The sequence below is a fragment of the Sinohyriopsis cumingii genome, chromosome 3 (genome assembly GCF_028554795.1).
Source record: "Sinohyriopsis cumingii isolate HCF-2022 chromosome 3, ASM2855479v2, whole genome shotgun sequence".
Classification (NCBI taxonomy): Eukaryota; Metazoa; Mollusca; class Bivalvia; order Unionida; family Unionidae; genus Sinohyriopsis; species Sinohyriopsis cumingii.
In genome coordinates this window covers 105,999,101-106,012,570 of record NC_142963.1, presented here as the reverse complement: position 1 = coordinate 106,012,570, position 13,470 = coordinate 105,999,101, and the positions used below count along the sequence as shown (strand labels likewise).

Genomic DNA, 13,470 nt, shown 5'->3' with positions numbered 1-13,470 from the left:
TCTTTCAGCCTTTAGAAGACACCTAATGAAACTGGGCAAAGAAACTCATCTTGATCATCTTCGGTACAGACATGGCTGAGACTGGGCATCTCAGTAGGAAGTGGAGCTCATTCACAGTCAGAAACCCAGCTTGGTAAAGAAGAGAAACCAAGTCAAAATTACTAATGAACCATAAACAAGCCTTTTGCATTGACAAGGCACAAAGCTCAATTCTCCTTGCTGATGCCAAGGAAAGCAGGAAAACAGTCTTAAAACTAAGGTTCTTGAAAGAAGATTAATTGAAAAGGTCTATAATCGTTGTTTTTTTTATAATGTCTAGAAAAGAAAAAAAAAACACATGAAAGATTCCATCTAGGAATCAGAGAGCTAGACACCGGTCTCTGAAGCTCAGAATAGAGTGTCTCACCCAATGGCAGAAACCCTCTAGAATCTGAGAGTGTCTGAAGTATGAAAAGGCTTCACTATAACCCTCAGCAGTGGACACTGAACAGAATCTTTCCCCAGAAAGGGAGAAACGGAAATCTGCTGCTCAGTGGGTGATGGCAAAGATCAATAGATTTCCCCAATCACAGAAGATACTCCCTCTGCATCATAAGCCCTAGAAGCAGATTGCCTCCTATCCTGGATGATGCAGTTGTCAAGCTTGCTTCTGGCAGATTGATCTCTCTTACATGAAACAGAGCTAAATGGCGGAGAATCAGTACATGGTTCCCACACTTTTCTAAATATAAATTTCCAGGTCTTTTCCAGATTTTTTCCAGGATGAAATTAATTTTTTCACGTGAACATATGACCATTACTGAATGGAATTAAAGAACATTTTGGATTATAAAACATGCATTTTCCAAATCTGAAGATGTTTCTCTTTCAAGACTCTCGAAAACATATGTCAGAAAAGATAATCATGTAATAAACCACAAAATGAGTCACACGAAACAAATCTGACTATATTCCTATAAACTGGCATTTTAAGCCATTTCAATGTACAGAATACAAATCCTAACTTTACTTTGCTGACCTGCATTATGTTGCTACGTGGAAACAATATAATGTGCATAAATTATTTTGTTTCCTTTCAAACCTTTAATTGTAAAGAATTCTAGAGCAATATATATGCATGTTAAACAAAGTATAAAAAAAACAATAAATGCAAAGTATTAGAATCTTGTCTTGTAACGAAAAAAGTTTAACCCTGAATTTATGTGTGCCAATAAAATCTCAAACAAGATTTTTCAACCAACCAAAACTCCTTAAGACGATTTGGTTAAAAATTCCATCATTAAAAGACATTTACAAAAAGGTTTATTTAAATTTTGACAAAGACCTTCAAAATTATATATTGTTGTGTAAACAAGGATTGAATTTTCTGTAAAATCAATTTGCCTTTTTGTAGTTCAATAAACCAGTCCCAAAACCTGTATTGATACATGGGCTCTTATCGTTTCTTAATATATAATAAAAGGTATGACAATTTCCCATTTCTCCTGCGTTCTATTTAAGATCTGAAACCAATGCTTCAAGCTACATGTCACTGTGTAATAGTTCCGCACCAAAGTTCAGCTCAGAGATTCAACATTTTTCAAATCCGGGTTTCTCTGAATATTCCAAGCCCATTTTTTCACATTCAGACATTTAGGATGGAGTAAGATAGCCTGCCAGCGGGCCTAGGAAATTTAAACTATGTTATATCGACTTATATCTGCATGAAATCGATAGGAAAATTATTTAATTTCTAAAAAATGTCAAGTATAATATTTGTTATATCTTTCATCTGCTGACAGACTAGATGAAACTCGGCATCGATGAAACCTGACCAGGTACTCGCCATTTGCATTAATAGTCACATGACTTCACAACTCTCAAAAAACGACATCGTAAGTCCAATAGTCATGTGATATCAACAACAACCTCCTTTTTAATGTTGTTGTACAAACTTTCAATTATATTAAATGAAAGTCTGATACCTTTTGTAAAAACCAGAAAGAACATATAATTCTCAACATATTTATTTCGAGAACAGCTACAAGATGCTTTGCCAGTCTGAGTCATCAAGTAGTGTAGTCTGGTTCCCTGCTTCGTATGCTCCCTGCATAAGAGAGCACATGTCAATGTAGTAGTCATGTGATACAACAAAACTCGGGAAGTAGGTCTCGGAATAAATATAGAGAATCTTGTGCTTTCATTTTTGTATTTTTATTATAACCAGTATACAACTTTCATTTAATTATTTTTCTTCCTACAATATATGAAAATAATGGTTGTGAGATTGCGTGCTCGTGCGACTAGCAATCGAAACTGCTAGTACCAGCTCAAATTTCGTCAATGCATTAGTTTTATCATCTTTCAGCAGATTAAAGACATAATGATTTTAATACTCACAATTTCTGAGAAAATAAATAACTTTCATATCGATTTCATGCAGGTATAACTCGATTTAACGTTTAAGTTTGCTAGCACATCAGCTAAGTGGCTATGCTTTAACGCATAGGTGCTCGACGTAAGCTTGAAAAAAACAATAATCAGAGGGGAAAAAATCATACAGAGTGACAAAAGTACCTCAGATTACCCCCATGACCCGTTCTGACATAGGACCTTCTCTATCATACTATATGAGAGAAGGTATGTAACTTCCAAATACTTGGTTCCACCCATGACCCTTGATTTCCTTCTACAGTTTCCATCTTTAAAGGCACACAACCATACTATATGGCTTGATTTACTCCTGAAATATTTTTCTATTCATCAATCCATCATTGACTTTCATGCATTGTACCAAAAAGTTACAGGCTCCAAAGCGTGCAATTTTCGGGAATTTTTACTGCTGAGATAAGTCTGAGCTCATGTGACAATAAGTATAACCTTTTTGAGCCAATCATATTTCGGCGTTGACGTGCGTTGCATAGTTTACCCCCCTCCCTGTGACGCATCTTATTTCCCTCCCAGAACATGCCCTCTAAACAAGCAAGAAAGCCAGCATGACTAATTAACAGTTAATCCTTATCACTGCTATCATCTTGTGAAAATAACTGGCCCTCCATCATAATTCAAAGAAAGCATGTTCTACAGTGTGTGTTAAATAAGCAGCAGCAATTGGTTGGCAAATAAATGATGTCTTATTTTGTTGTAACTAGCAGTCCCTAAATATGGTCTCAAGCTACTGTATATGTGGCAACTACTTTTCCCACATTTTATATCCCACTTTATTTGTTTATTCTCAACTCAAATGGCATTTAACATTGTTTACTATACAACAAAATTATTTTTTCTGAATTAGGTTTTTGAGGGCATATAAGCTGCATGGAATGTTTCTTCATTCCTTCTTTCAATTTAATGATAGTAATTACCATCTATATATATGGCCCAGTAATGCCAAGTGTTCACTAGTGTAAGATTCTTTGGTGGGAATGGAGATGCTATAGTATCACAATGATCATTCTTGGGATTGAAATTAATTGCTGACAATTTTATTGTTGTGATTTAAATTTTTTTGTGGTTTATTTTCAGATTTTTGTATTGTTGTACGGTTTTAACCTTTTCATCACTAGGTAACTTTGGGAGCATAGAGTCCTCAACTTGAGGGCCTCAAGGTAGATTAGTTTTTAACTAATTGGGTTACCCTCTTTAAATAAGGTCATTATTATTATTATTATTAACACTAAGTAACTTTGGAGTTGTAAAGCAAAATGTCTTGTAGATTTTGAAATAACATAACTTTGCCAATTTTAAAGATATCTGGCTGGATTAGGTGTCAAAATCAAGGTTAAAAAATCATAAATTGACATGAAAAATGTTTAAATGTAACATTCTATTGATCGAAAAAAACATTCTATGTAGTGTGATAATTATTTCTTATCAACAATACATGGCATCTGTGGATTGCATAAGAAATATCTATGTATGATTTTTTTTTTTAGGAGAAATGAAAATTGACAGACAGAATGTAATAATCTGGAGTTTTCTGCAAAAATCGGGAGATATTATGAAATCAGGATGTAGGAGTGGAACAACCTCAAATATTGGGAGTTTTTTTTCCTCCCAGCATGAGATTTGACAGGAATGAGCCTTAAGCTCCAAAGTCTTGACCAGGATGCAAACCCATGCCCCAGCCATAATACCCACTTATGACGCCACAGTCTGCGGTGAAGGGGGATCTTATTGGGCCAAGGTGGTAAAATTTATCAAATTGCTGGAGGCAGAAGCCAGTGGCCAGAGCACAGAAGAGAGGACAAAGAACCCCTTCTGATGCCAGATGAACTTGTTTCCCCAGGAAAACTACTGCATCAGCTCTTGGATAATTACAGTAATGTACTGTCTCTTTTCAAACCTTATCTGAAGTATGAATTCTCCAATCATGACTGTTTACCATTTATACATGCTACATGTAAGAGGCATATAATGAAGTGTTATTTTTTCTTCTGTTCCTAAAGATTATTGAAAATCATATTTTTCAAGACATATCCACGTCATGGCTTGTGGGAGTAAAGATCATGATTTTAGTACAACACACTGTGTTATGGCAGGTCAGCATCCTGAAAAAAAAAAAAAACGTCTCCATTTCATCAGTGCGATCAAAGTTTTCTCATGTAAATTAGATTTATTCGACAAGCCTGACAGGCATCTTTCTTAGAATGCAGGACATCAGAGGAGCCCTGGGCATCTGGCTATCAGATTTTTTTAGCACTGTTCATGCAGTCAATTTTAGCAATGAAATAGATCGATTGAAAGACAATAATAAGCACGCACTTGTGATTGAACAGTTGATTGGTGTTGTTCCCACCTTACTGGACTGAGGTGTATAACTGTAGTCCAGGTGTGCTGAATTTGAGTCTGGGATTGTGATTTTTTCTGTAGTCACCAGCACTGCCTAAGTCTAAAAATGTTTTGTGCATATCTGATTAAAAAAAAGGTGTGACTTTTCGCTTCTTATTTAAATGCTGCTTTCAAAAATTTGCTCAAAGTGGATCTTGGAAATACACTGTAGTATGGAAACCAAGGCAAAACTATGACACATTACTAACCAGTACAAGAAGCACTTTTATGAAATATCATTTACTGAGAAAGAATATCAAAGTAACCCCTTCATGTACAACTATACAGATAAATTTCTGCATGTTTGTATGCTTGTAGGTACATGTACCTATAGTAAATAAAGAGGAATGCACAATGCAGTTAAACAATTTTTCTAATGTATGCTCCGTCATTCTGGGGTATAAAGCTGAGGAAATATTCAAGCCCCCCCCCCCATAAATGAATTTGCAGATTCTATTTGACAATTAGCTGACAGCACTGGTATGACATAAAATATGATTTGGAAGATTTGTTTTTAAAAGGTGTTCATTAATTGATAAGGGCAATAACATAGATAACTCTGTCCTGTTCTCTCTCTCTCTTTCTCTCTCTCTCAATATACCTCTCTTGCACATGCTTGATGGGGGTCATAAAAAGTAAATCAGGTCCACTTTATTGATGCCACATCCAATCCCATGTGACTCGGAGATAAAGTGAAGCATGCAAAGCTTAGATATTCTCAGCAAAAGGACACAGCAACTTTATCAGAACATGTGGCAAGATGGTAGAGGGACTTCTTCCTAATCCTCTCCACACTCTAGACTCAGCAAAAGGATGCAGTAACTCTATCTGGACATGTGGCAAGATGGTAGAGGGACTTCTTCCTAATCCTCTCCACACTCACTAGACTCAGCAAAAGGAAGTAGCAACTCTACCAGGACATGTGGCATGATGGTAGAGGGACTTCTTCCTAATCCTCTCCACACTCCCTAGACTCAGCAAAAGTAAGCAGCAACTCAATCAGAACATGTGGCAAGATGGTAGACAGACTTCTTCCTAATCCTCTCCACACTCTCTAGACTCAGCAAAGGGATGCAGAAACTCTATCAGGACATGTGGAAAGGGAAGAGGGATTACTTCTTAATCCTCTCCACACTCCCTAGACTCATCAAAAGGAAATAGCAACTCTATCAGGACATGTGGCAAGATGGTAGAGGGACTTCTTCCTAATCCTCTCCACACTCTAGACTCAGCAAAAGGATGCAGTAACTCTATCTGGACATGTGGCAAGATGGTAGAGGGACTTCTTCCTAATCCTCTCCACACTCACTAGACTCAGCAAAAGGAAGTAGCAACTCTACCAGGACATGTGGCATGATGGTAGAGGGACTTCTTCCTAATCCTCTCCACACTCCCTAGACTCAGCAAAAGTAAGCAGCAACTCAATCAGAACATGTGGCAAGATGGTAGACAGACTTCTTCCTAATCCTCTCCACACTCTCTAGACTCAGCAAAGGGATGCAGAAACTCTATCAGGACATGTGGAAAGGGAAGAGGGATTACTTCTTAATCCTCTCCACACTCCCTAGATTCATCAAAAGGAAGTAGCAACTCTATCAGAACATGTGGCAAGATGGTAGAGGGACTTCTTCCTAATCCTCTCCACACTCTCTAGACTCAGCAAAAGGATGCAGTAACTCTATCTGGACATGTGGCAAGATGGTAGAGGGACTTCTTCCTAATCCTCTCCACACTCACTAGACTCAGCAAAAGGAAGTAGCAACTCTACCAGGACATGTGGCAAGATGGTAGAGGGACTTCTTCCTAATCCTCTCCACACTCCCTAGACTCTGCAAAAGTAAGTAGCAACTCAATCAGAACATGTGGCAAGATGGTAGACAGACTTCTTCCTAATCCTCTCCACACTCTCTAGACTCAGCAAAGGGATGCAGAAACTCTATCAGGACATGTGGAAAGGGAAGAGGGATTTCTTCTTAATCCTCTCCACACTCCCTAGGCTCATCAAAAGGAAATAGCAACTCTATCAGGACATGTGGCAAGATGGTAGAGGGACTTCTTCCTACTCCACTAGACTCAGCAAAAGGAAGTAGCAACTCTATCAGGACATCTGGCAAGATGGTAGATGGACTTCTTCCTAATCTTCTCCACACTCTCTAGACTCAGCAAAGGGATGCAGAAACTCTATCAGGACATGTGGAAAGGGTAGAGGGATTTCTTCTTAATCCTCTCCACACTCCCTAGACTCATCAAAAGGAAGTAGCAACTCTATCAGAACATGTGGCAAGATGGTAGAGGGACTTCTTCCTAATCCTCTCCACACTCTCTAGACTCAGCAAAAGGATGCAGTAACTCTATCTGGACATGTGGCAAGATGGTAGAGGGACTTCTTCCTAATCCTCTCCACACTCACTAGACTCAGCAAAAGGAAGTAGCAACTCTACCAGGACATGTGGCAAGATGGTAGAGGGACTTCTTCCTAATCCTCTCCACACTCCCTAGACTCAGCAAAAGGAAGTAGCAACTCTATCAGGATATCTGGCAAGATGGTAGATGGACTTCTTCCTAATCTTCTCCACACTCACTAGACTCTGCATCCCCACCACATCACATGGAGAAATAAAAAAATCATGTTAACTGTTTGGTATTGTATATTTCACACAAATAAAGCTATGAAATTTATACTTGCTGTGGTCATATTTTTAGCACTTTGGCATTCCCCATATGTTTTCTGTGTTGACTTGTGGGGATGAATGCAATACAAATCAACGATGGGTACCATAAAACCCATAACTGCTGCAATAAAATTTGTTCCATTATATTGAATGTACATCCACTGTACATAGTGAACACTTAATCCCTTGAACTATGTACATATACCCAGTGCTCAATTGGCAATCTGAAATCCATGACGCATGTACTTTAATTTAATCCACAAAAACAAGCTATGAGTTTGAGTGTGTATTGAAGCTGAGGAGTTTTGTGAATGTGGGGTCACCCAATGTGCACTCTGGTAATCGATATTTTACCAAATTTAAGTAATTATAACTAAAGAGTATTTCTCACCGTCTAAAATTTCAGTGCACTTACGATGTGCTTAGCAACTGCTTTTCTTAATAGCTGACAAAATTTTGGAAAAGAATGATACTGGTTTTCCATCAAACATGAATTTATAATCAGAGAATTTATTGTAAATTTGTATAATTATTTTACTAAATCATTTTAGAGGTGCAATGTGTCTGAAATGGAGGGCAGTTTATAGTCTGTAAACAAGACTCACTTGCATCCATTGTAGAACTATATAACTCCAAACTTGCTGAACGAGGCATATCCAAATCCTGTCCTGGACATTATATTTTTAAAATTTATTTGATGTAGATATGGTAATACTATACAGTGAACTCTATGATTTTATCTTTTAAAAAAACACCCAAACCCATCCCCCACTTGGCTTGAGAATGTCATAAGAGGTGACTTTTTGTTTGTTATGAGACACATCTCATGACAATGTTCAATAAACCAGAATGTGAGTCCGATTTTTCCCCTATTAAATATTAAAACTTGAGTCTGCAAGTATACACACAAGTTGAGGAGTTATCTGAAATACAATTCATAGACTTCTAAATCTAAAACTCTAAGTACCTGTAATCTGGCCCTTCAGGGTTACCCCTGGCATCCGTTTCTTCATGGCCAACTTTATCTACAAAAAAGGCAAACTACAATAATAGCAAATATTAAATAATAAGTGATCAGATATATAAAAATGGCTTTTTGGATAAGAGTTTAAACTGTCTCTATTTTATGTTAGTTGTACAAGTCTTACCAAATGTGCATACATACAACACAACACATCAACACAATCTGGGCATGCTGTATAGAACAAATTTTTCTTCCTAATTTCAAAATCTTTGGATCAATGAATGGTCAGAATATTTACAGCACATATCTGAATGATGTGGAGTAAACTGCACAAATATTAAATAAACAAGCTGAATTCTCAAAATTTCCACATTTTTATACGATTTTTTTAACAAGGAAATCCTTGGCCTAGAATGAAAATTTGACAATGCTGCTCATATACACCAACCATGCATTTTGTCAAAAAGGTTTAAATAAAATCCTCCAAGCAGTGTGAAAGCAGAAGCAATATTAAAGCTAAATTCTCAAAATACCCCTATTCAGAAATTCTTAATAAGTTTTTAAAAAATATTAATCCTGCGCCATCAGAAAAATGGACCAGAAGAAAAAGTAAGACATTATTGTACATCTCCACCAAAGTACACGTTTAGTCAACAAAACTTTGATAAAATTCTCCAGACAGTGTGGTAGGAATACAAATTATGAAATTAATTCCTACATACAACATTTTGGACAAATTTTCAAGAAATGTATCCAAAATAGTCCAGAGGAACGAAGTTGTTGTTGTTGGGTTTAACGCCATTTTTCAGCACACGATAGGCTATGCATGGCGGCCATTAATAATGGTGGAGGAAGAACCCAGGAAAAACCACCGACCCACGAGAAGCTACTGGCAAGCTTTCTCACATACCCACATTGGCCAAATCCTAGACTTGAACCCATGCAGACAGAGGTGAGATGGCAGTGATCCATAACGGAGAACGCTTTAGACCACTCGGCCACTCGGGGCCCCAGGAACGAAGGTGAATCATACTGCAAATCTACAACAACAAAGTCCCTACCCACCCACTTCCACCACTGCAATCTTGGGGATGTAAATAAGCTTAATGCATTCTCATGCTGTAAGAGGCCACAGACATATTCAACCATATACCCCGGTATTCCGGTACTTATATGCATTATGATGACATTCAAGCTGAGGTTTTGAACATTTTAAAAAAGTGCAGTTTATATAAACAATCTAACTGTGTACCATATACATCATACTCAACTGTAAGTCCAATCAACCTAATTTCTCTTTGACCTTCCTATAATTCAGGGTGTATTTTTGTAAGTCACATCCAACTGACTGGGTGACTGAGTTGCACTTTGGAAAAATAAATAAGCCACATTAGACAGATCAGATACATAGAAAGGAAAATTAAAGACAAATCCAGTGTAAAATATGATTATATTATTTAGTGAAATATATCACATATTAAGTTGACAAATTTACATTTTATCCATCTTTGTCGTAAAATCCAAAGAAATCCATAATGCCTGACATTTTACATCCATTTATATCATAGATCCATTAAGTCTATTATTGGGCACATACCACAATTAAATACAGTAGCCCAAAATGATCTGATTCAGAATATCCTGTAATATTTGAATTCCACACATCTGGCAAATAAATAATGAAAAATATTATGACTCTATGGTCTTAAACAAAGAAATAGAAGAGAGTGAAAACCAACAAGCTTTGTAAAATACTACAAATAATTTATTTCCCTAGAAAACAAACTGAAATATATATATAAAATAAAAAAATTATGGTATTGCAAATTAAGTCCCAAATAATCCTAGAATTTGGAACACAAGTTGTAATGATTCAAGTTCTTAATAAACTTTAGTAGTATTTCAAAATAAATCCAACACTGGAAATGTTGATGTGCCTGTGATGGCCTGTGTTGTAATGATGTGCCAACAGTCTTTTGTTGAATCATAATAACACAATCTAAAAATATATCCTTATCTGAATTTCACTATAAATCTAAGTCTCAATTTCCAAGAATATTATTTTTTAGCACTTTGTATTTCCAGAGAAGAATAACTTGAATTAATTAATTTCAATAAATAAATTCCAGCCCAAATTAAATACTGGAAACAATAACAATAAAAGTGATTCTGCTAAGATCTTACAAGAAAAATGAATAATTACTAAATAAACAAGATTCGAAAGTCTTCTACTTGACCTTGTAAACAAACAAAAAATATCACCAAATGGAAAAGTTCATTCTGGAAGGTTCCAAATGTTTACAATATAAAATCTTAGTTATAATTAGAAGGTATGTTGCTAAAATTATAATAAAATTGTGGTAAACAACAGGTAGACCCAGCATTACATGAGGAATTTCAAATGTTCTGGACTCCGATTGAGATAAACATGTTGTTTACAAAACCAAATTCTAAGATTCAGGTCAGGCAGAAAATGAACTTGATTTTTTACAAGGTCAAATCCAAATTACAATTATCCATTGCATATATTTAATAAAATAACCAAATAAACAATGCAAATGAAAGATACATAATAATGGATTCACAGTATCCAGGGTTCATACAGAAATATGAATGATAAATTCAAAGACTTTTCCCAAACTTTCAAAGACCAAAAACATAGATTTCCAAGACCTATTTTTGCAATCATTTTGTATATAAATTATGATATATGTGAAAACAACGAACGCAAAATAATACAATAGTTTAATGATGAAATGAAACTGAATGGGTCATCAAAAGAAAGAAACCAGGAAAACTTGAATCTAACAACCCTGGACAATTTTATTGTGATTATGGAAAGAAATTAAAATGTTTGGGTTTATTTCAATTTTCAAAGACTTTAAAGAACAGGGTAATCTGCTTGATTTTCACAAACTTTCAAGACCTTGAAAATGCTACCTCATTGTTCCCAAACTGTCAAAGACCTTCAAAGACAGTATGAACCCTTGTATCCTATTTATGTATTTGTCTAATGTCATCTGGTACAAAGCTCAAGAATTCATCCTCATCATCTGAGTTCTGAAATCCTCCATATTGTCTAGTCATTGTATATATCATCCAACTCTTATTCCTTTTTTGGTCATATGCAGAGTGCTTATGTAGAGACTGAGCTTGGTCTCTATCAGCAAATGCCTTTGAAATTCTATCACTGAAAATGTCAAAATATCTGAGAAACAAACGAAAAAATGCTATACAGAGATATATAATAAGGCATGGTAGGCAACAAATTGTCTAGGTGAGTGGTGGTGCAATATAAATATCTATCAATTTTTGGGATACCAATCAAATTATTTTTTTTTACAAATCATACCCTGCATAAAGTAATAAATGATTATAACTGATCTGCCATGGTAGCATGGCTATTTTCAAAAGGCCAAGAGAAGATGGAAGGGACTGGTGTTGTTGGATCTTCATATCTTGAGATGCCATAGAGGGAATGAGCACATTGAAGAGGGTTTCAGTCTCCAGCGGTGCATCCACAAGAAGGCTTTTACTATGCTCCAGGGGCCCCGAGTGGCCGAGTGGTCTAAAGCGCTCTTCGTTACGGATCACTGCCATCTCACCTCTGTCTGCGGCGGTTCGAGTCTAAGATTCAGCCAATGTGGGCATGTGAGAAAGCTTGCCAGTAGCTTCTCGTGGGTCGGTGGTTCTTTCCGGGATTTTCCAGGTTCTTCCTCCACCATTAATACTGGCCGCCATGTATAGCCTATCGTGCTGAAAAATGGCGTTAAACCCCACAACAACAACAACAACAACAACTATGCTCCAGTAAGACCTTAGATGTGTCCAGAGCAACATCCCTGTAGAGGTGGAGCATATCTGCAAACAACACCATGGACAAAAATAGCACATGCTTAGAGGTATTGGCAATCACCTCCATCAAGCTCTGTCATCTGACTGGAAAATGATTAGATTCATCCTTTACAAGGCTGAAGAAGGCTGCTGAGTAATGCTCTACATGTGAGGCTATGGTGATAAGCAAATGAGCCTATAGTTCCAATGCCTTAATTGGGAGACAACCCCAGTTTGCTAATTTGTGATTCCCCGTCATCTAAAGGGGAAGGTTTAGGAGATGAGACAGAGGAATGTACCATGTAGCTAGCTGCAGAGACTAAAGGTCTCAACACTTATAAGGTGGGTGTGGGCTAACAGTCATGAAAAAAAACACAGCCATGAAAACAGTGGTAATCCAAAGGAAGTGTAACAAAGGCTAAGAAAATCTTAAAAATGTGATTCCCCAATGACATAATCTAGTTCGCTAAGTCTTGGTGTATTTAAGCAATGACTGGTACATGTACTTATTTAACAACTTGGCAGCATTCTCAGCTTGGGCAGACATCTTTTCCATGTTTGCAAGAAACAATTTTTGAACAATAAAGGCTTTTCCTGGCTCAATTATCGAGGTAAGCATTTTGGTTTGTGACCCCAGGATTGCCCAAATGTTCACTAGAACACTTTAATCAGGATGCTCTACCCCAGCATGGACGAAGCCTTGTGACTTATCCAGCATAAAATGCACAGTACTGCGGCTAGATTCATTGCCCTGTGTGAGGTACAGTACCTGTAGTCAACTTTACATTCCTTGAATGATCGAAAGAAATACACACTTGTGTCCTACACAAAACCACAGATTAGCTGTTAATTCTGTCTATGCTGTTTTCATGCATGTTCCACACCTTTTGGCTCATAAAGGCAACAACAGCTGAAAGCTGTGAATCCTTCTCACATAGCAGTATCCAAGTACATAGAACATATAAAAGCTGCATGCAACCTCTGGCAGTCTAGCCATTTCAGAAGGCAATAGATAGTTATGAATGCTGATCCCACAATTGGTGTTTGCACACCAAATGGCAAAGCTCCCTTGATTTTGCCAAAACTTCAACATCTGCAGTACCAGCGAACCACTTTTCCACAATGTTGTTCCACCTGACATAACAGAGCATATATGATCTGCATAATTTGGTCTGGAACAAAATACCATCC

At 36.8% G+C, this 13,470-nt stretch overlaps 1 protein-coding gene across 1 annotated transcript in view; it reads right to left on the bottom strand.

Annotated features, from left to right (window-relative positions):
• The window catches only part of LOC149803472 (caspase-3-like), a 60,846-nt gene that overhangs the window by 40,930 nt on the left and 6,446 nt on the right, over window positions 1-13,470 (bottom strand). The window contains exon 2 of the mRNA XM_089953195.1: window positions 8,449-8,506. Coding sequence (XP_089809321.1) covers window positions 8,449-8,506 — 58 coding nt within the window. The remainder of the gene's footprint in view (window positions 1-8,448; window positions 8,507-13,470) is intronic.